This window comes from Rhinatrema bivittatum, chromosome 11 (assembly GCF_901001135.1).
Source record: "Rhinatrema bivittatum chromosome 11, aRhiBiv1.1, whole genome shotgun sequence".
Taxonomy (NCBI): domain Eukaryota; kingdom Metazoa; phylum Chordata; class Amphibia; order Gymnophiona; family Rhinatrematidae; genus Rhinatrema; species Rhinatrema bivittatum.
Window position 1 is genome coordinate 6,299,295 of NC_042625.1, and position 21,057 is coordinate 6,320,351.

The window sequence follows — 21,057 nt, forward strand, 5'->3', positions numbered from 1 at the left end:
TCTCAGATTGGACAATTTTTCTCATGGGCGAGAGAGAGAGTAAAATACTCCAACAGGGTCAGCAGTTGCGGGTTCCCCTGGCTTCGTCTGCTTGGGATTAGTTGCAGGTTCCTGGGCTGGTGGGCAGAGACTCTGGATTTGGTTCAGTGGGTCACATGCATTTTCTATAGTTACCCTTCCTGTCCCACTGGTCTCTGCAGTCCCAGGACTCTGTGGCTTGGCTTCCCCTGAGTCTGATGGTCCATGCTTTGTACCGCTGGTGGCGGTCTCCCTCCCATATATGGAAGTAGGTCAGCCTAGGCACTTTATCTTGGGTCCTAGTGATGGATGTGAGTCTCTCAGGTTTTGGGGGCTCATTGACAGTATTAAATGGCTCAGGATCACTGGACCCCAAAAGAGACTTTATGGTCCATCAATCAGTTGGCCACCAGGGCTATTCATTTGGCTCTCCTGCATTTCTCCTGCCACTTCAGGGGAAAGCCGTGCAGATCTTCTCGGACTACACAACAGCAGTGGTGTGTGTGAATTGGCAAGCAGGAACCAGGGGATCTTGACAGAGACATCACTCTTTTTTTTTTTTTTTTTACCCTGGGCAGAGGAGAGCCTGGAGTTGCTATCAGTGGCACATATCACTGGACCAGAAAGTGTGCAGGCAGACTTTCTCAGCTGCAAGTTGTTGGATTCCGGGGAATGGGAGCTAAGCCTGGATGTTTCAAATGCTCTGTCATCAGTAGGGTTGTCAAAAGGTGGATTTGATGATGATCAGTCGGCATGTGAAACTGTGACACATCAGTCTGTGAAGGGAGCAATGGTCAACCGGTATCAGCGCCCTAGTGCAGACTTGGCCAGCGGGGGAATTAGTCTGTCTTTCCACTGTGAGCTCTCAGAGGTATATTGGTGCGCAACCGGGTCATCCTGGTTGCACCAGATTGGTAGTGCAGATCTTGGTATGCAGATCTGTGTGTCTGCAAGTGGACCAGCCCTTGTCTCCTAGCGTCATGGGAACCGTTTAATTGGGTGGTGTCTCTGTAGTGGCTCACCTGGATTTGTCTCAGTTTCTGAGGAATATTAAGAGGTTGCAGCCTCCTTTTGTCCCATTGTCCCACCTTGGGACCTTCCTTTGGTCTTGTGGTCTTTGGCAGGGGCTCCTTCTGAACCTATAAGGCAGACTTCTTTGTCAGTTTGTCCTTGAATGCAACTTTCCTGGTGACTATTTGTTCTGAGAGGCAGATTTCGGAACTTCAAACGTCATCTTGTCAGTATCCGTTCCTGGTGATCGTTGGATGCAATGGTCTTCTGCCTGTTTCTGTCCTTTTTTCTGAAAGTACACTCTGTTTCATTTTAGGTGATATCTCTTCTAATGTTCTCCCAGTGTTTGGATGCGCAATGGCTTATCCTTCATAGCTTGTAAATCACTAATGAGTTTTGCAAGTCTAACAGACTGTTTGTTCTGTTCAGGGGTCTGCATAAGGGAAAGGCAGCCTCCAAGGCTATTCTGGCTCATGGGGTAAAGGATGCAATTGACTCTGCATATCTGCTGAAGGTCAAGAAGCCTCCAGATTTTATTTGACGGCACTCTGCCAGGATGTGGTCAGCGTCTAGGGCAGAGGTGCAGGTGCTTTCTCCAGTGATTATTTGCAGGATGGCCTCTTAGTAGTCTTTGCACACCTTTGTGTGCTAGACTGCTAAGATATGGCATATGGATATGGCATGTGGAGCCGGGGCTCTCAGGGCAGTCCTCGCACCCACCTGCATAGTGGAGCTCAGGTACTGCCTACTTATTATGGTCTGGACTGATGTACAGGGTGAGATGGAAGGAGACATTTTCTTACCTGCTAATTTCCTTTCCATTAGTCCTGCTGCACCAATTTAGGACCTGCCCAGGAAGTGAGGCTCTTCTCAAACTTTGCTGATTTTACTCTTTTGGGGCATTGTTTGGTCTCGTACTTCTATTGTTGGCTTTCCTGTTTTTAGTTGCAGGCTATAGAGAAGCTTCAGGTTTGTTCGAATGGTGATCAATCTATATGTTGGGGTCTGATTCGAAGCTTTGTTAGAAATTTACAGGATTCCTGCAATCCTTAAATAGTGTGATATCACAGAGGGAAACAGTATAATCTGCTGCTAGGGGGAAACAACCCACTTATGGCCTGGACTGGTGCAGTAACATTATGGATAGGAAATTAGCAGGTAAGAAAATTTCTCCTTAAAAAGATGTGGTCCATGAGCTTTTGAAATCACCTGGGTGTCTTGACATCTGAATAAGGGGCCTGTTTAGCCTAGAAAGCAAATATACTACAACATCTGGTCCATTAAAAGAAATCATAACCTGCAAAGGCTCAAGTGTCAATATTGAGCTGCTAGCCAGCCAGCAAAGTTAGGTTAAACTTAGCTGGGATTTTCAGTGTCATGGGAGTACAGCAGAATATATCCAGCTATATAGAAGTTAGCTAAGTTAGATAAATTTATCCTAAAGTTAGCTGGATATATCACTTGGTTCCCTGTACGTACCAGGATCAGTCCAGACGGTGGGTTATGTCCCCCGTCCAGCAGATGGAGTCAGAACAAAAAGCTCCGGGGGAGGTCCTATATAACCTCACCTCCCTTGCCTCAATCTTCAGTATCTTCTGACTCCAGCAGATGTGAGCAGGGGACTGGCAGTCCCCAGCACAGGAGCTTAGGTTTCTAGGCCTCTTGTTCTGTCTTTTGAGGGATCAAGTTTAAAAAAAAAAAAAAAAAAAACGAAACTAGGCAAACGTGCTTTGTTTCTGGGGGAGCAGGTGGAGCTTGTTGACAGGTCAGCTTCTTGTCTCCTTCCTCCTGTCCTCCTTTCTTCTTTCCTTTCTGTGCCGTCAGGTGGTAAGTGTATGCCTTTGTTTTTCTTTTAGGGTTCTTTCCTCTAGCTTGCACTCACCGGCACTTGGGGTTCGCGCCAGATCGCGGGGGTGTACGTCAGTGGTGCTGATCTCTCCCCCCCCCACTCGTCGCTGCCGACCTGCAGCCCTGCAACGTACCATTCCCCGGGACCACTAGCAGCTGGGAGGCCCGATTCCTCGGCGGCTCCTTCGAGTCGGTGGGGGAGTGGTCCGCGCGCATTGGCCCGGCAGACGCTGGGGTTCTCGCCGCTGTCTTTTGCTCCTGCCTTTCCCGGGGCCTCGTGATGCCGCGTGCAGCATCCTGTTCGGCTTGTGGCCGGCAGGGACTCTGCGCGAGCTGCCTCCCCGCGGGGGAAGACACCTTTAATCAGGGAGACGGCACAGGAGCCCGCGGGGAGGACCGTGCGGCTCGCAAGCGGCAGGCCCCGTTCCCGCTGAGCGCGGGAACGGCAGCCATCTTGTTGTCAGATGAGGATGCTGGTATGTTGGATCAAGAAGCAGGGGACCCGGTCTTAGCGACGCCACCAGTTTTAACGCCATTTGGGGAACAGGAACAGAGTTTATCCCAGGACAAGCAGAATGCTAGTCCTCACATATGGGTGACATCAGCAACGGAGCCCTAGTGCGGGAAAAACTTCTGTCAAAGTTTCTAGAAACTTTTGACTGGCAGCCTGGGGCTACTGAGCATGCCCAGCATGCCATGATATTCTGTGCCACAGGGGTCTCACTTCAGTCTTCGTTTTTCTGCGCCGCTGGACAGCAGCATGGATACCGGAGTCCTCTGAGTTTACCTCAGTGATACTTATTAGTTACACTTCTTCTCATTCTCCCGTAAGGGGTCTCATTTTTTCTCAATTCACCAGCTGGTGAACTATTTTAGCGTTTAAAAAAAAAAAAAAAACCGCTATTAATTTTTCTGTCATCGACAGCTGTCGATGTCAAAATGTCGTCAGGGTTCAAAAAATGCCCGACTTGCAACCGCACAATGTCAGTTACCGATCCGCACGCAGAGTGCGTTAGATGTCTCAGCGAAAAACATGACATTTCCTCTTGCGAGAAATGTCAAGAAATGACACCAAAAGGCCGTAAGCTCCGCCAGGAAAAGATTCAACAGCTTTTCAGTTTACAACTGACTCCTTCTCCGGCCACTTCTTCGAAGTCTTCACCAACAGGAGTTTCGAAAAAGGTATTGTTAAAAAAGCGCCGTCCCGATGGTTCTGGAGATAAATCCTCCCCTACCCCGTCGACATCATTGATATGCTCAGAGGCAGACATAAGACCTAGGCATTAACATCGGCACAGACACGCCTCGGCTTCACCGTCGGGATCTGTCCAAGGAGAACCGTTAGAGAAACGGCCTAAATTTACCACAGCCTCGATGCCTGAAGGGCCTACTCCGTCAACTCTTCCGCAGCAGAAGGAGTCATCTATACCTCCACTGGTGACACTCTCTACATCGATACCGCAAGACTTCACAGCCTATATAAAAGAGGCAGTCTTACAGACGATCAAAGAACACTTGCCGGTGCCTCCACCGATGCCAGCGACATCGCTGATGCCGGTGACGTCCACCTCAACATCGACGTCACCGATGCCGGTACAATCGGTACCGATGTCTGTTCCATTGACGATGACACCGATGCCAGGCACCGTCCCGAGACCAGGTGCTCACCCAATGCCGGCCACTGTTTCGATGCCGCTCACTGCCATGTCTACAGCCACAATAGCAGTGCAAAGGACCGTCCAGCTCCCGGGTTCCTTCTCGGCTCCAGAATCCTTCCCGAGACCACAGGACACATCTATTCATCGGGCGCCAATATTAACCACGATGCCTTCATCGATACCCCCATTTTCATCGGGTACATCATCGATGTTTTCTACGCCTTTTCATCCAGCATCGACGTACATACCTGGTACTGCTACTGAACAGTCATCGATGGGAAAAACACTGATATCATCGATGACAAAAACAAAATCTACGATGCCACTTCCTGCTGGAGTTGATGTATCCTCTGAAGCAAGATTATTCTCAGTGCTTCAGAAAAAATATCAAGATCTGCTGGATTCCTTACCTTCAAACCCAGTGGAAGAGGAGTCTTCTTCCCAAGAACCCATTCCAGGGCCCTCTGGTGTACCTCCTCCACATCCAACTGGAAAACCAGGTCCACATACTCCAGAGTATGACTCATGGAGTGACACACAGTCTGACACCTCAGAAACTTTTATGTCTGACCCGTCTCCTCCACATCCAAGAAAACAGTCTTCACCAGAAGACCTTACTTTTTCCTCTTTTATTCAAGAGATGGCTGACTCTATCCCATTTAAGTTAGAGTCTGAGCAGGATCTACGCCACCAAACCCTTGAGGTGCTACAATTTGTAGATCCCCCCCCCCCCCCCCCATACAAATCATGGCAATACCCATCCATGATATTCTTCTCCAACTTCAGCAAAGAATGTGGGAACATCCTTGTTCTGTTCTTCCCATCAATAAAAGAATGGACTCCACTTATTTAGTCCCATCTCCACCAGGTTTCCAAAAATCTCAACTTCCACATTCTTCTGTAGTTGTAGAGTCAGCACAGAAGAAAGCAAAAAGATCAAGAGTGCATTCCTCTAATACTCCAGGGAAAGATAATAGGTTCCTGGACACTTTTGGGCGTAAAGTATTTCAAGGTGCAATCCTCAACTCTAGAATTGCAGCTTATTAATTGTACATCACACAGTACCAAAGGAACCTATGGAAGCAGATGGAGGAGTTTATCCCATCTTTACCCCAGGAATTCAGAGAACCAGCACAAAATCTAATTCATAAAGCTTTTGAAGCTGGGAAGCATGAAGTGAGAGCTGCCTATGACTCGTTTGAGACAGCCTCAAGGGTGGAAGCTTCTGGTATAAGCGCCAGGAGGTGGGCCTGGCTAAAGGCATCAGACCTCAGGACAGAGGTCCAAGAAAAATTAGTAGACCTACCCTGCGCAGGAGGCAACTTATTTGGAACAAAAGTTCAGGAAGCGGTCTCTCAACTAAAGGAACATACTGAGACCTTAAGGCAGCTATCCTCCATGCCTCATGATGCCACTACCCACGCTGCATGTCTGTCCCAGCGAAGAGATATTCGCAGGCTCTATTACAGTCTTAAAAGATATTATCCTCCTGCAACTAGGCCTCGCCAGGCAAGATCCCAGCACAGGACACAACCTCGCCAACAAAGAACAACCAGACCTGCACCTGTCCCACAGCTGGTTTTTGAAAACATCTCCAGAGAACTCAGCCAATCCCTGAATCCTCAGCCAGAGCTCCCTGTGGAGGGAAGATTATCCAACTTTTACAACACATGGAAAACTATAACAACGGATCAATGGGTTCTGTCCATCATATCTCACGATTACAAGCTCAATTTCCTAGCAGTACCTACAGAACTTCAAGCACCTTGGATTCCTCCCAACAGAAATCACATTATTCAACTTCAAATAGAATTATCCACCCTTCTGAAATCCAGGGCCATAGAACTAGTGCCCCAGTCTCAGCAGGACAGAGGATTCTACTCTCGATATTTCCTCATTCCAAAGAAAACAGGAGGCCTATGACCCATCCTAGACCTCAGAAATCTAAACAAATTTCTAAAAAAGGAAAAGTTCAGAATGGTCTCTCTAGGCACCATGCTTCCACTTCTCCAAAAAGAAGATTGGCTTTGTTCTCTGGACCTTCAAGACGCATACGCTCACATTCCAATATTCCCTCCTCACCGCAAGTACCTGTGCTTCATGGTGGGTCATCAACATTTCCAATACAGAGTACTGCCATTCGGACTCGCCTCTGCTCCCAGAGTATTCACAAAATGTCTGGCAGTAATAGCAGCACACTTGCACAAGCAAGGTGTTCATGTCTTCCCATACCTAGACGACTGGCTCATCAGGAGTCATTCTCAACAAGGAGCAATAACTTCTCTCAACCAGACAATTGCTCTACTTCACTCCATGGGATTTCTCATCAATTATCAAAAGACCCATCTCACACTGTCTCACCTGCTCCAATTCATAGGAGCAGAACTGAACACCGTCCTTGCAAAGGACTTTCTACCCGAGGTTCGAGCAGAAACATTGTCCTTGCTAGCAAACTCGATTCTCTCAAAGACGCAAGCAACAGCTCATCAATTTCTAACCTTACTAGGCCACATGGCCTCCCACAGTTCATGTCACTCCAATGGCAAGACTAGCCATGAGAATAACCCAATGGACTTTAAGATCACAATGGATCTAAGCCATTCAACCACTGCATTATCCAATTTAAGTAACCCACCAGCTACGTTCCTCTCTCCTTTGGTGGGCGAACAAGGACAATTTACGCAAGGGCTTACCCTTCCAACAACCAGTCTCACAGATTACTTTAACTACAGATGCATCCACCTTGGGTTGGGGAGCTCACATAGACAATCTCCAAACTCAAGGAACTTGGATAGAACTCGAAGCAACATTTCAAATAAATTTTCTGGAGCTTCAAGCTATACGTTATGCGCTGCATGCGTTCAAGGACTGCCTTTCACACAAGACTGTTCTCATCCAAACAGACAACACAGTAGCCATGTGGTACATCAACAAACAAGGAGGTACGGGCTCGTATTTCCTTTGTCAAGAGGCTGCACAGATTTGGGGATGGGCCCTGAACCACTCAATGTTCCTCCGGGCCACTTATCTGGCAGGCATACACAATGTAGTAGCAGATCGACTCAGTCGTCAGTTCCAACCACACGAGTGGTCCCTGGACCCCTCAGTAGTGACCAGGATATTCCAAAGTTGGGGACAACCAACAATAGACCTCTTTGCGTCACATCTGAATCACAAAGTGGACAAGTTCTGTTCTCTACACAAACAGAAGAATCAGCCAACCAAGGACGCCTTCGCTGCCCTTGGAACTCAGGCCTACTATACGCGTATCCTCCAATACCGCTCATAACCAAAACTCTAGTGAAGCTACAACAGGACAAGGGGTCCATGATACTCATAGCCCCATATTGGCCTCGCCAAGTTTGGTTTCCCACACTTCTAGATCTCTCGATCACGGATCCCATTCGCCTGGGAATAGCTCCCACTCTCATAACTCAGGATCAGGGTCGGTTGCACCATCCCAACCTTCAATCCCTATCCCTGACAGCATTGATGTTGAAAGCTTAATCTTACAACCACTTAATCTTTCAACTCATATCTCCCAAGTGCTTATAGCTTCACGTAAACCTTCCACTCGAAAGAATTACGCTTCCAAATGGAAAAGATTCACCTTGTGGTGCCAGCAAAACAACATTGATCCTTTCACTTGCACCATTACCTCCCTACTGGACTACTTATACCATCTTTCAGACTCTGGTCTTCAGACTTCATCTTAAGAGTCCATTTAAGTGCAATCTCTGCTTGCCATAACAAAGTGGGAGATGCACCAATTTCCACACAACCTCTCGTCAGCAGATTTATGAGAGGCTTAACTCAGCTCAAACCACCAATTCGACCTCCAGTCACAGAATGGGACTTGAATCTGGTATTAACAAGACTTATGCGTTCTCCTTTCGAACCCATAGACTCCTGTGATCTTAAATTTCTCACATGGAAGACTATCTTCCTCATAGCCATTACTTCAGCTAGACGAGTTAGTGAATTACAAGCACTGGTCACGTACGCACCCTACACAAAGTTCCTACATGACAGGGTGGTCCTCCGTACGCATCCAAGATTCCTTCCCAAAGTAGTCACAGAATTCCACTTGAATCAATCCATAGTTTTACCCACATTCTTTCCAAGACCTCACTCCCATCAAGGAGAATCAGCCTTACATACCTTGGACTGCAAACGTGCGCTATCCTTTTACTTAAATCGCACTGCAACGCACAGAAAATCAAACCAGCTTTTTGTTTCTTATGATCCAAACAAACCGAGTAAAGCAGTGGGTAAACATACTCTATCCAACTGGCTAGCAGATTGCATACAGTTTTGCTATGAAAAAGCAGGCCTTCCTCTCAAAGGACGAGTAAAGGCACACTCCGTAAGAGCAATGTCAACCTCAGTAGCACACTTCCGTTCAGTGCCAATCCTTGACATATGTAAAGCAGCAACATGGACTTCTCTTCAAACTTTTGCAGCTCATTACTGCTTGGACAAGCAAGGAAGACAAGATTCGGCCTATGGACAATCTGTCTTAAAGAACTTGTTTCCACTATAATCCCAACTCCTTCTACAACCAATCTGCTGTGATCTTCGGCTGACTCATTTCCACAACAACACATCACTGTTGCCTTCATATTAAATGACTCAGCCTCTAGCTTGCTAATCATCCATATGTGAGGACTAGCATCCTGCTTGTCCTGAGATAAAGCAAAATTGCTTATCTTGTAATAGGTGTTATCCCAGGACAGCAGGATGTAGTCCTCACGAAACCCACCTGCCACCCCGCGGAGTTGGGCCTTCTTATTTTTCTAAATTTATTTTGCTAACGCTTATTGCTACATACGAGACTCAAGTGAGACCCCTGTGGCACAGAATATCATGGCATGCTGGGCATGCTCAGTAGCCCCAGGCTGCCAGTCAAAAGTTTCTAGAAACTTTGACAGATGTTTTTCCCGCACTAGGACTCCGTTGCTGACGTCACCCATATGTGAGGACTACATCCTGCTGTCCTGGGATAACACCTATTACAAGGTAAGCAATTTTGCTTTTTCGGATGGGGGTGCCCTCGTTTTCGCCAGAATTTGTGGTGCTGATGCACAGGGCTTTTCTTCAGAGCAACAGTCTACCCCTGGGATTTTCCATGGGACCTCTTCCCCCTAAATTGGTGCGCACAGCCTTCTCCCTGGGGGGTCCTCCCCACAGGACAGTGGCCAGCCATCCGGGGAGCAGCCGGGTTCCTCTCATGATCCTGCGGTGCCAGCGCGAGGATCGCACGCCACTCTGGAGAAGGACCCCCTCCCGGATCCAGCCGGGGATGACCCCACCTTGGCGGCCCAGGTGGAGGGTGACGATCCGAGGGTCCTCCGCATTATTCAGTCGGATGAACTGGATGACCTTATTCCTCGTGTATATCTATTTATTTATTTATTTGTTTATTTAAAACTTTTCTATACCGTCATTAAGTTAGGTACCATCATAACGGTTTACAATAAGGCACAAATAATAATATTGGAAAATCTATCATTAAACAGGTGCCAAGAATTTACGGAGATGGACATCGATGTCCCTCAGGAGATGGACATCGATGTCCCTCAGGAGATGGACATCGATGTCCCTCAGGAGCCGGTCGCACCTGATCCCAAAGTAAGGAAGGGGGATCCCCTTCTTGCAGGCCTTCGGCCCATGTCTAAGGCCTTCCCAACGCATCCTACCTTTTTGCAATTGATCTCCAGGGAGTGGGACGTGCCGGAGGCTATGCTCAGGGTCAGTAGGGCGATGAAGAAGCTCTATCCCCTCCCGGAGGAGTTCCTTGAGCTGCTAAAGGTCCCGGTCGTGGATTCAGCGGTCTCGGCGGTCACGAAGCGTACCACCATCCCGGTCATGGGCGGCACGGCGCTGAAGGACCTGCAGGCCAGGAAGTTGGAGGTCTATCTTAAGAGAGTCTTCGAGGTTTCAGCGCTTGGGATGAGGGCGGCCATCTGTAGTTCTTTAGCACAGCGAGTGGGTCTACGTTGGGTGCAACAACTTCTCACCTCACAGGACTTACCGGCTGCCGAGGCGCAGCAGGTGGACAGATTGGAGGTCGTGGTGGCCTATGGGACGGACGCCCTATCCATGTCCTGGCTCAGTCAATGGTGGCGGCGGTCTCGGACCATTATCTTCTGTGGCTCCGCAACTGGTCAGCGGATGCCTCGTCTAAGACCCGGCTGGGGTCGCATCCCTTCAAGGGCAAGTTTCTATTAGGAGAAGACCTAGACCCAAAACATCAAGTCCCTCAATGAGAATGCGGTGCACAAACTCCCGGAGGATAGGTCTCGCTCCACAAGATCGTTCAGTTCCTCCAGGAACCGGTCCCGGAACCAGCGTCTGTCTCGGCCTACAAGGCAGCAGCAGCCACCCCGGGCTCCATCTCGCTCTCATACCTGGAACCGGTCCTTTCGAGGGCGCAGGCCCGGCAAGGAGGGCCAAGGTTCGGGCACCGCCTTGAAATCAGCGCAATGATGCCAGGCCGACCCACGAGCCCATCCCTTGGGTAGGGGGCCGGCTTGCTCTCTTCTACGAAGAGTGGGTCCGGATCACGTTGGATCAATGGGTCCTGGATATCCTAAAACACGGCTACGTATTGGATTTTGTTCACGCGCCCAGGGACAGGTTTCTCTTCTCCCCATGTGGGTCCCTCCACAAGCAAAGGGCCGTTCGACAGACCCTCAATCGCCTACTCTCCCTGGGGGCGATAGTGCCAGTATCCGCCTCCAAACTGGGTCGAGGACATTATTCCATCTATTTCGTGGTACCCAAGAAGGAAGGCACCTTCCGACCCATCCTGGATCTCAAGACCGTCAACTGGTCTCTCCGGGTACCTCATTTTCGCATGGAAACTCTCCGCTCGGTACTGGCTGTGGTTCGTCAAGGGGAGTTCCTCGCTTCTCTGGATCTCACGGAGGCATACCTTCACATCCCGATCCACCGGGATTATCAACGCTTTCTGCACTTCAAGGCTCTGGGACAACATTTTCAATTTCGAGCTCTGCCCTTCGGATTGGCAACGGCTCCACGCGTCTTTACGAAGATCATGGTTGTAGTAGCGGCGGCACTGCGTCGGGAAGGGATTCTGGTACACCCTTACCTGGACGACTGGCTCATTTGGGTGAAGTCTTGGATCCAGGGCCTGCAAGCGGTGGACCTGGTGGTTTGACTGCTTCGGACCCTGAGATGGATCATCAACTACAGCAAGAGCAACCTGACCCCCATCTCAGTCGTTGAACTTTCTGGGCGCACGCTTCGACACGAAGGAGGGCAAGGTGTTCTTGCGGCCAGAGAGGGCACAAGCGCTGCATGCACAGATTCTTCACTTCATGACACTCCCGACCCCAACGGCGTGGGACTATCTACAGGTTCTGGGGACCATGGCTTCCACTATCGACCTGGTGCCATGGGCCTTTGCGCACCTGCGTCCTCTCCAGAAGACATTGCTGTCCCGGTGGAAGCCGGTGTCGCGGGACTTCCAGGCGGTCCTCCCGGTCCCGGCACCCGTTCGTCTCAGCCTCCTTTGGTGGCTGGATCCCCAACACTTGGCCCAGGGAGTGTCTCTGGAGGTTCCGGACTGGGTGGTGATAACCACGGACGCCAGTCTCACCGGCTGGGGAGCGGTCTGTCGGGCGAGCTCCATCCAGGGCCGGTGGACGACGGAACAGACACAGTGGCCCATCAACCGCTTGGAGACCAGAGCGGTTCACTTGGCATTGAGGGGATTCCTGCCGCTGGTTCGTCATCGGGCTGTCAGGATCCTCTCGGACAACGCGACCACGGTGGCATACATCAATCGCCAGGGAGGCACGAGGAGTCAACACGTCTCGTGGGAGGCGGACAAGCTGATGCAGTGGGTGGAACTCCATTTGCTCCGCCTGGCAGCCTCCCACATTGCAGGCGTGGACAATGTACAGGCGGACTTCCTCAGCCGTCGGCATTTAGATCTCGGGGAGTGGGAGCTCTCAGGGGATGCAATGAGTTTGATCGTTCGTCGGTGGGGGATTCCTCACATGGATCTCATGGCCACGGCAGGCAATGCAAAGGCACCTCGATTCTTCAGCCGCAGACGAGAACACGGCGCAGAAGGGGTCGATGCTCTGGTTCTTCCGTGGCCCAGGCAGATACTTTGTATGTTTTTCCACTGTGGCCTCTGGTGGGGAAGGTGATTCGGCGGATAGAGAGTCATCAGGGTTCGGTAATCCTGGTAGCGCCGGAGTGGCCCCGACGGCCGTGGTTCGCGGACCTTCTCAACCTGGCAGAGGGAGGGGCTGGTACATCTTGGTCATCTCACGCGTCTTCTACGGCAGGGTCCCATATTTTTCGAGGAGGCAGATCGCTTCTGTCTTGCCGCTTGGCTTTTGAGAGGCGTAAGCTGAGACGCCGTGGCTATCCGGAGGTGGTGATTTCGACTCTTGCGGGCCCGTAAGACGTCCACTTCCGTTACGAATGTGCAGGTGTGGAAGGTTTTTGAGACTTGGTGCGGATCGCGTACCATTCCTCCGGCTCGCGCCTCGGTGGCACAGATTCTCTCCTTTCTACAGGACGGGCTGGACTTGGGCCTCGCGTATAACTCCATTAGGGTCCAGGTGGCGGCTTTGGGAGCGTTCCTTCACAATGGGAATGATTCGTTACTCTCTTCCCATCCGGATATACTGCGTTTCCTCAAGGAGGTAAGGCATCTGAGGCCACCATCTAGACCACCTTGTCCTTCTTGGAGTGTCAACCTGGTACTCCGCGTTCTCAGCGGTCCACCTTTCGAGTCTCTCCTAGCTGCCACACTCAAGGATCTCACCTTCAAGACTCTTTTTTTCTGGTAGCGATCAGTTTGGCGCGTCGCATTTCCGAACTCCAAGCGTTGTCCTGTCGAGAGCCATACCTCCGTTTCACTGAGGAAGGGGTTTCCTTGCGCACGGTACCCTCGTTTCTTCCTAAGGTAGTTTCCGCTTTTCATCTCAATCAGTCGGTGGAATTGCCTTCCTTTTCCTCGGCGGACTCCAGAGAGCTTCGTAGTTTGGATGTCAAGCGATGCTTGATGCACTATTTGGTGTCCACTAATGATTTCCGGTTTTCGGATCCTCGTGTTTGTGCTCTGGTCAGGACCTAAGAAGGGTCATATGGCATCCAAGGCCACCATCGCCAGATGGCTGAAGGGAGCGATTTCCTTCGCTTATCTTGGTGCTGGCTGGCACCCGCCGCTGGGGATTAAGGCACACTCCCTTCTGTCTCAGGCTACGTCTTGGGCGGAAAGCACGTTGGTGTCCTCGCAGGAAATCTGCAGAGCAGCCACTTGGAAGTCACTCCATACTTTTTCAAGACACTATCGTTTGGATGTGCGGGCTCCAGTTTTTGGATCCTTCGGGGATAGAGTCATTCGAGCAGGGCTGTCTTCGGCCCACCTGGAGTAGAGAAGCTTTGGTACATCCCACCGTCTGGACTGATCCTGGTATGTACAGGGAAAAGAAAATTATTCCTTACCTGCTAATTTTCATTCCTGTAGTACCATGGATCAGTCCAGACACCCTCCCTGTTTGTCTGTTGGGGATTGTTGGGGTATGCCTCTGCTCGACTGTCTTTCCGATGCTCCCTGGGGCTCCAGGGTCTGTCTCTTGTCTCATAGTTCTGTTTGTGCAAGTTCCCTCTGGGGTTAGTTGTTCTGCAGTTATAAATTTTGTTAAAATTGCTTCGAGGGCGTTCGTTTTACTTGATCCCTCCGTCTCTTTCTTCTTGGCTTTGTTAGTCTAGTTACTGAAGATTGAGGCAAGGAAGGTGAGGTTATATAGGACCTCCCCCCGAGCTTTTTGTTCTGACTCCATCTGCTGGACAGGGGACACAACCCACCGTCTGGACTGATCCATGGTACTACAGGAACGAAAATTAGCAGGTAAGGAATAATTTTCTTATAAGTGCACTCTGCCTGGGGCCACACCTGACTTATCTGGGATTTCAAATATTGACCTCTTTGGTTTTTTCTAGTACCAATATGGCAGTTAGAGCTCTTCTAGCAGGACTTTTATAGATGCTACACAAGTTGGAGCTACTAGTCCAACCCTTTGCCATCTGGAGATGTTATTTAATCTTGATTTTCTTTTAACAGTTAGTTTGCACATTGCAGGATAATTAGGGCCAGACTGCATTGGGATGAGAATTGAGGGGGAACAGTCCCGTGATAACCTGGTAGTGGGTTTGCAACATTGGAGTTACAAGGAATCCCCAGCTTACTCCTGCCATTTTCAAAGTGAAAGCTAGTGCTTAGATTAGACTAACGTTGTCCCTTTCTCTTTTCTCCTCAGACTCTGGCCACGTACTCTGTCTCTGATGCTGTTGCTACTTATTACATGTACATGAAGTATGTCCATCCTTTTATCTTTGCTCTGTGCACTATCATCCCCATGGAGCCTGATGAGGTAACTGATCACATGACCCATCTGAGTATCTCATCTCTTGTATCTAATATTGGGCTGTCTGCAGATGCTGCAGAGGGCTCAGAAGCTGCCAAGCCTTGCTGATATTTGTACTTGTGTGTCCATCCTCTACCCCCTGTGCTTTCTGTATTGGGTATGCCTGAGCCTAAAGATTCCCTCCACTGCATGCAGATACTGCATCTCCCTTTTCTCCCTCATGCAACTAGGTGTACATAACCTGGATCAAAGTGCTCCCTCTGCCCCCACCTCTCACACTTTGGTTGTGAAAGCACAACTCTAAGCCTCTTCTCTTCCTCCTCATACACGTGTTTGGTGTGATACTCATGAAACCCTGTGTCATCTGTGCTTGCTGCTTCTAGCGTCTCTTTGCAACAGTGGAACTAACTATAGTGTGAAACAGGATTGGCTGACTGCTGCTTTTCCTAGTGGAATTTGCACCCAGTTTCAATATACCGTACCTCTCCATTTATTATAGGCATTTTGCTGATAAACTGTCAGACTTGTCAATATCCTTTAATACCTCTGAAATCTATATGTAGTTGTCTCTGGACCTGATGAGCTGGCAGCACATTTCTATCTTATGCGTTATATGAAAGTTTGCATGAGAAGAAGTCACTAAAGCCACTGGACAACACCCCCTTTTATGCATTGAACTGTGGGATCTTGGGATATGTTCCTTTCTCTTTAAAGGGTGTGGGCCTTGCTTGAGAGTGCACATGTTTTATGCTACCTGGTTTATTTGAGGCAGCCATGAGTGATTAAAAGGGTTTGTCCTCAGGTATTACGAAAGGGCTCAGGGACATTGTGCGAAGCACTACTGATGGTCCAGGCGTATCATGCAAATATCATCTTCCCGAATAAACAAGAGCAGGTGTTCAATAAACTGACAAGTGACGGGCATGTGCTGGACTCTGAGACATATGTGGGCGGTCATGTGGAGGCGCTGGAGTCTGGGGTCTTCCGCAGTGACATTCCCTGCCGCTTTAAAATGGTGAGTCGTTCACACCTCTGTCTCTGGGATTGCGTGTGGGATTGTATATATGTTTGATGTAATGTGGTACCAGATCTGTAGGAGCAATGGATATTGTATTTCTTTGTCATATTGCTATACCTGTCCAGAATAGTGTGGCGTGTTGCATCTACTTCTGTAGACTGCATCCTAGATATAGAGTTGAGGCAATACAGAGGAGACCCAGGAAACAGAACAAGAAGGAATAATTCTCTGAGACCTCATATACTTGTTTGACTTCCAGTTATTCATATTATTGGAAACTATATGAAAACTTTGGGAAGCTTGGCTCTGCATTATCCCTTAGCGATTTCTGACTTTTCTCTGTTTTGTATAAAATTCAGCATAGTTAAATTAATAATCTGAGGAGATGTAATTAGAATCAGGGCTTAAAGTATACATTGTATTTTTTTTCTTAACTTTACTATCTTTATGTTTATATTTTTATATTGTATTTTATTTCATATTTTTATTTATTTAATTAGTAGCTGTTCCCTGTACGTACCAGGATCAGTCCAGGACACCTGGGTTGTGACTCCGCACCAGTAGATGGAGACAGACTAAAACTTGTGGGCGGAGCCATATATGCCCCTGTGCCAGTCACAGCCCCTCAGTCTTACTCTGTCTCCAGTAGATGGTGCAGGTCCGGTCACAGCCCTGCCTGCCCTGGTTCTGGTACTCCGTCAGGGTTGGTTCTTTTACTTGGTTTTAGGCCAGTTTAGGCTATAGTTGTTTTCTTTTGGGAATTTTGCATTTTGCATTGTAAATTGTCACTGAGGTCCCGTCCGCCCTGCCTCCCAGGGGGGTTGAGAGGTCCTGAGGGGACTACCCTCCCCCGGTTGAGGCCGCTGCTAGGGTCGAGGACCCGGCTACGCGAGTAGCAGCGTCTGGGGTGACACCGGGGAGCCCGGTTCACTCACCCCTGCTGGATTAAGGCTCCAGGACGGTGGATGTTGACAGGTTTTTTTGTAAAAAAAAAAAAAAAAAAAAAGTTGATTTTGTTTCCGGCTCTGTTCCTTCGCGTCGCCGCTCCGGGGGGACGCTGCTGGCGGGGGGAGGTTGGTCGCCTTAATCCTACCTGTTTATTCGCGTGGCTCTCCGTTTCGTCGCGTTTTCGCCGGCATGCCTCGGGGCTGGGTCGTTTGCTCCCAGGAGGTTCCTAGGTCCTGAAGGGACCATTCCTCCTGGTAGGGCACCGGCTGGGCTACGGGTCGCGGATCCGGGGTTCGCTTACAGCCCAGCCGGGGGATACCGGGGAGCCCGGTTCTCTCGCCCCGGCCGGACCCCCAGACCGCTGCGAGGGACGGCTCAGTTTAAAAAAACAAAAAACAAAAAAAAAAAAAAAACGGTGCAGTTTTCTTTTCAGCGCGCCGGGTTCTCTGCTGCAGCGGTCGTTTCGGCGTTTCTCTCTCTCTTTTTTATTTTGCTGTTTTGGCACTCTTCCGAGCAGGCCACTTGGGTCGGCCTGCTCGTCTTGCGACTCCAGCGCCGCGCGCCTGTAGCGAGCGCGGTTTCCTCAGGCGACAAAAAGGGGGGGCACAGGATCGTCGGCCTGTCCTCGGGGGATGCTTGTTCGGCGGCAGCCTCTCGCGTTTGCGGTCGGGGACCATCCGGCGGCCTTCCCCAAGCAGTTCCTGTCTGCCGCGGGAAAAGATTAAAAAACAAAAAAAACAAAACAAAAAAAAAAAAAAACCGCCGACCTCTCGCGCGAAATTGGCGGGAACGTCGGCCATCTTGGTGCCAGCGTCGAGCGCGACACCAAGCGCGGCAGGTCCCAGGATTTCCCTTGTTCCGTTCCCCCCCCTCCCCCCTCCCCCCACAGCGGCCGACTCCGCGGTCTGTTTACCATCGGAGGCGGTGGGGGGGGAGGGCTGGGGGAGAAACGCTCTTTGCCCCTGGTTTTCTTTTGGGCCTGGCATGGGGCCTTTCTGCCCCTGGTTTTCTTTTGGGCCTGGCATGGGGCCTTTCTGCCCCTGGTTTTCTTTTGGCCTGGCTTAGGGCCTTTACGGCCTGCAGAGCCCTCAAGCGACCCTCTGGCCAGATGGGGGGGCCTGAGAGGCCAATCAGTTTGGACTGGACGCGTATTCGGCCGCGGATCGCAGCGGCGCGATTCATAGCCAGATCGCCCGTTGGGGCCCTACCGCCTAGCTTGGGCAGGGACCCTGCCTCTGACTCGTTGGATCCGGTATTTCCTAGGTGCCCTCCCCTCCTCCGAGGGGGGCTGGGGGAGAGGTCTACATCTGATTCGTTGGGTCCGGAGATTTCCAAGGCGTCCTCCCCGCCTCCGAAGGGGGCTGAGGGGGATGGCGCGCTGCCGCAGGGGGGCGGCGAGGCAGACACAGGCTTCGGAAGGGGATTACTCGAGCTTGATCCGCCTCTTCATCAGGAAGTAGATGGCCCCTGATTCCCGCCATCCTGGAGGGGTTGGGCATCGCCACCCCGCTGGGGGTAGGCTCGGCTGGCCTTCCTTCCTTTTCACCTCTCTGGGTCAGCCCTGTCCTCTCGAGAATAGGATACTCCGGCGTTGCACCTTTAGGTCACGAACGCTTTGGGTAAGCTCTCTCCCTTGCCGGAGATCGAAGGATTTCCCTAGGGGAAATCGGGGTTTTTTCCAACGGCCCGAGGATAAATTCAGGGCGCGGGATTCGTTTTCGGCCAGGTTCCGCTTTCGTGATCCAGGACGTCACGTCCTCAAAGTCTCCTGGTCAGGCGTATAGGACTTCTTCCTCCCGGACCCCGCCATGGCGGCAGCAGCCTTTCGGGGGAAATGAGGGAGCCCCGGCGAGCGCAGGGGTCTTAAGCTTCGCAATGAAAGGGGGTCGGCCTCTCGCTCTCTCACCACAGCCACAGCACGCCGTTCCCAACGTCGGGGCGCGGTTGATTTCAGTTGTCGAGAGATGGGCCGGTGTAACGTCAGGCCAGTGGGTCCTCCAAGTGATCAGACTCGGCTGCCTCCTCCGTTCCGGTCAACCACACGGCAGGGGCCGTTACTCCATTTACTTCGTCGTCCCCAAGAAAGGCGGCACGGCCAGATCTATTCTGGATCTCGGTGGAGTGCACCGATGCCTTTGCGTTTCTCACTTCAACATGGAGTCGATTCGGTCGGTAATTGCTGCGGGGCGGCCCGGCGAGTTTCTGACCTCCCTAGATCTCGCGGAGGCGTATCTTCACATAGGCATTCAGCTGTCGTTCCTGCACTTCGTCAGGTTCTCCGTTCTAGGACGGCATTGCCAGTTTCAAGCGCTCCCGGTTGGTCTCGCGACGGCCCCCGTACGTTCACGAAGGTGATGGTCGCGGTGGCGGCACGGCTGCGCCAGTAAGGTCTCCTGGTCCATCCTTACCTGGATGATTGGTGGATTCGGGCGAAGCCCGAGGATCAATGTCAGTTGGCCAGGGGCCTACACCTTGGCAGTCCCTAGGATGGGTGGTCAACTTCAACAAGAGTCATCGGACACCCTCGCAGACCTTGGAATATCTGGGAGCCGTTGTCGACAAGTCGCTGGGCTCGGTGTTCCTGTTACACGAACGGAGATACGAGCTGCCAGCTCAAGTAAGGCGCTTCTTGTCTCTCAGCCAGCCGCGGGTCTGCGACTGCCTTACGGTCCTGGGCTCTATGGCTTCCACACTCGCGCTGGTTTCCTGGGCGCTCGCTCATCTGCGACCATTACAGTCGACCTTACTATCTCGCTGGGCGCCGGTCTCCGAGGAGTTCCACTTACCACTTCCACTAGGGGGACACGCGAGGTCCAGCCTGCTCTGGTGGCTGGATTCCAGGCATCTGGCCTCTGGAGTGTCTCTTCTGGTGCCCAATTGGACGGTGGTGACCACGGATGCCAGCCTCTCCGGTTGGGGAGCGGTCTGCCTGGGGAGCTCGGTCCAAGGCCTATGGTCAGTGTCGCAAGCCCAGTGGTCTATCAACAGACTAGAGACCAGAGCGGTCCGTCTGGCTCTGCAAGCCTCCCTACCGGTAGTGCGGGGAAAGGCGGTCCGAGTGTTGTCGGACAACGCGACCACCGTGGCCTACATCAACCGCCGAGGCGGGACAAGGAGCCCACAGGTGGCGGAGGAAGCTCGGCGCTTAATGGTCTAGTCAGAGCTACATCTCAGCGACATAGCCTCTCACATTGCAGGAGTCGACAACGTTCAGGCGGATTTTCTCAGCCAGCCTCGCCTGGATCCCGGAGAGTGGGAGCGGGCGGACGAAGCTTTTCTTCTCATTTGCGAAACGTGGGGAGTGCTCCACATGGATCTGATAGCCACGTGGCACAACGAGAAGGCTCCGCGATTTTTCAGTCGATGTCGAGAAAGGGGGGCAGAAGGCATCGATGCGCTGGCGCTTCCCTGGTCGAAGGTTGTTCTGCTGTACGTGTTTCCCCAGTGGCCGATGATCGGCAAGATTCGGCGGCGCATTGAGTTGCACCCAGCCAACGTGATCCTGGTGGCACCGGAATGGCCGCGCCGGCCGTGGTTCGCAGACCTCATCCAGCTCACAGTAGCGGCACCCCTTCAGCGCCAGGGACTGGCGGGTCTACTCCATCAGGGCCCCGTCTGTTGGAGGATGCGGATCACTTCTGTCTCGCAGCATGGCTTTTGAGAGGAATCGGCTGAAGAGAAAAGGTTACTCAGATGCGGTGGTAGCCACGTTGCTACGTTCCAGGAAACAGTCGACGTCCCTGGCTTATGTCCGTGTCTGGGTAGTTTTTTGAGGAACGGTGTGTGCAACGTGGGGTGGGCCCCACTACGGCTTCTGTTTCCGACATTCTGGCATTCCTCCAGGCAGTTCTAGCCAAAGGTCTGGCTTGCAGTTCTCTATGGGTCCAAGTGGCGGCGATCGGTTGTTTGCAAGGTGAGATCCGTGGTACGTCCCTGGCTCTTCACCTGGTTATCTCCCGTTTACTTCAGGGAGCTAAGCACTTTCGTCCTCCATTGCGTCTCCCCTGTCCGGCTTGGAACCTCAATTGGGTTCTCTCCGCTTTATGCGCGGCGCCGTTTGAACCTTTGAAACACGTAACTATTAAGGACCTCACGTTGAAGACGGTGTTCTTGGTGGCGGTCGCTTCGGCACGGCGTGTTT

General features: G+C 51.3%; 1 protein-coding gene across 4 annotated transcripts in view; it reads left to right on the plus strand.

Moving 5' to 3' along the window:
* The window catches only part of POLE (DNA polymerase epsilon, catalytic subunit), a 379,412-nt gene that overhangs the window by 130,986 nt on the left and 227,369 nt on the right, over positions 1-21,057 (plus strand). For all 4 annotated transcript variants that reach the window (XM_029570995.1, XM_029570997.1, XM_029570993.1 and 1 more), the window contains exons 14-15: positions 14,843-14,956; positions 15,753-15,965. In XM_029570995.1, coding sequence (XP_029426855.1) covers positions 14,843-14,956; positions 15,753-15,965 — 327 coding nt within the window. The remainder of the gene's footprint in view (positions 1-14,842; positions 14,957-15,752; positions 15,966-21,057) is intronic.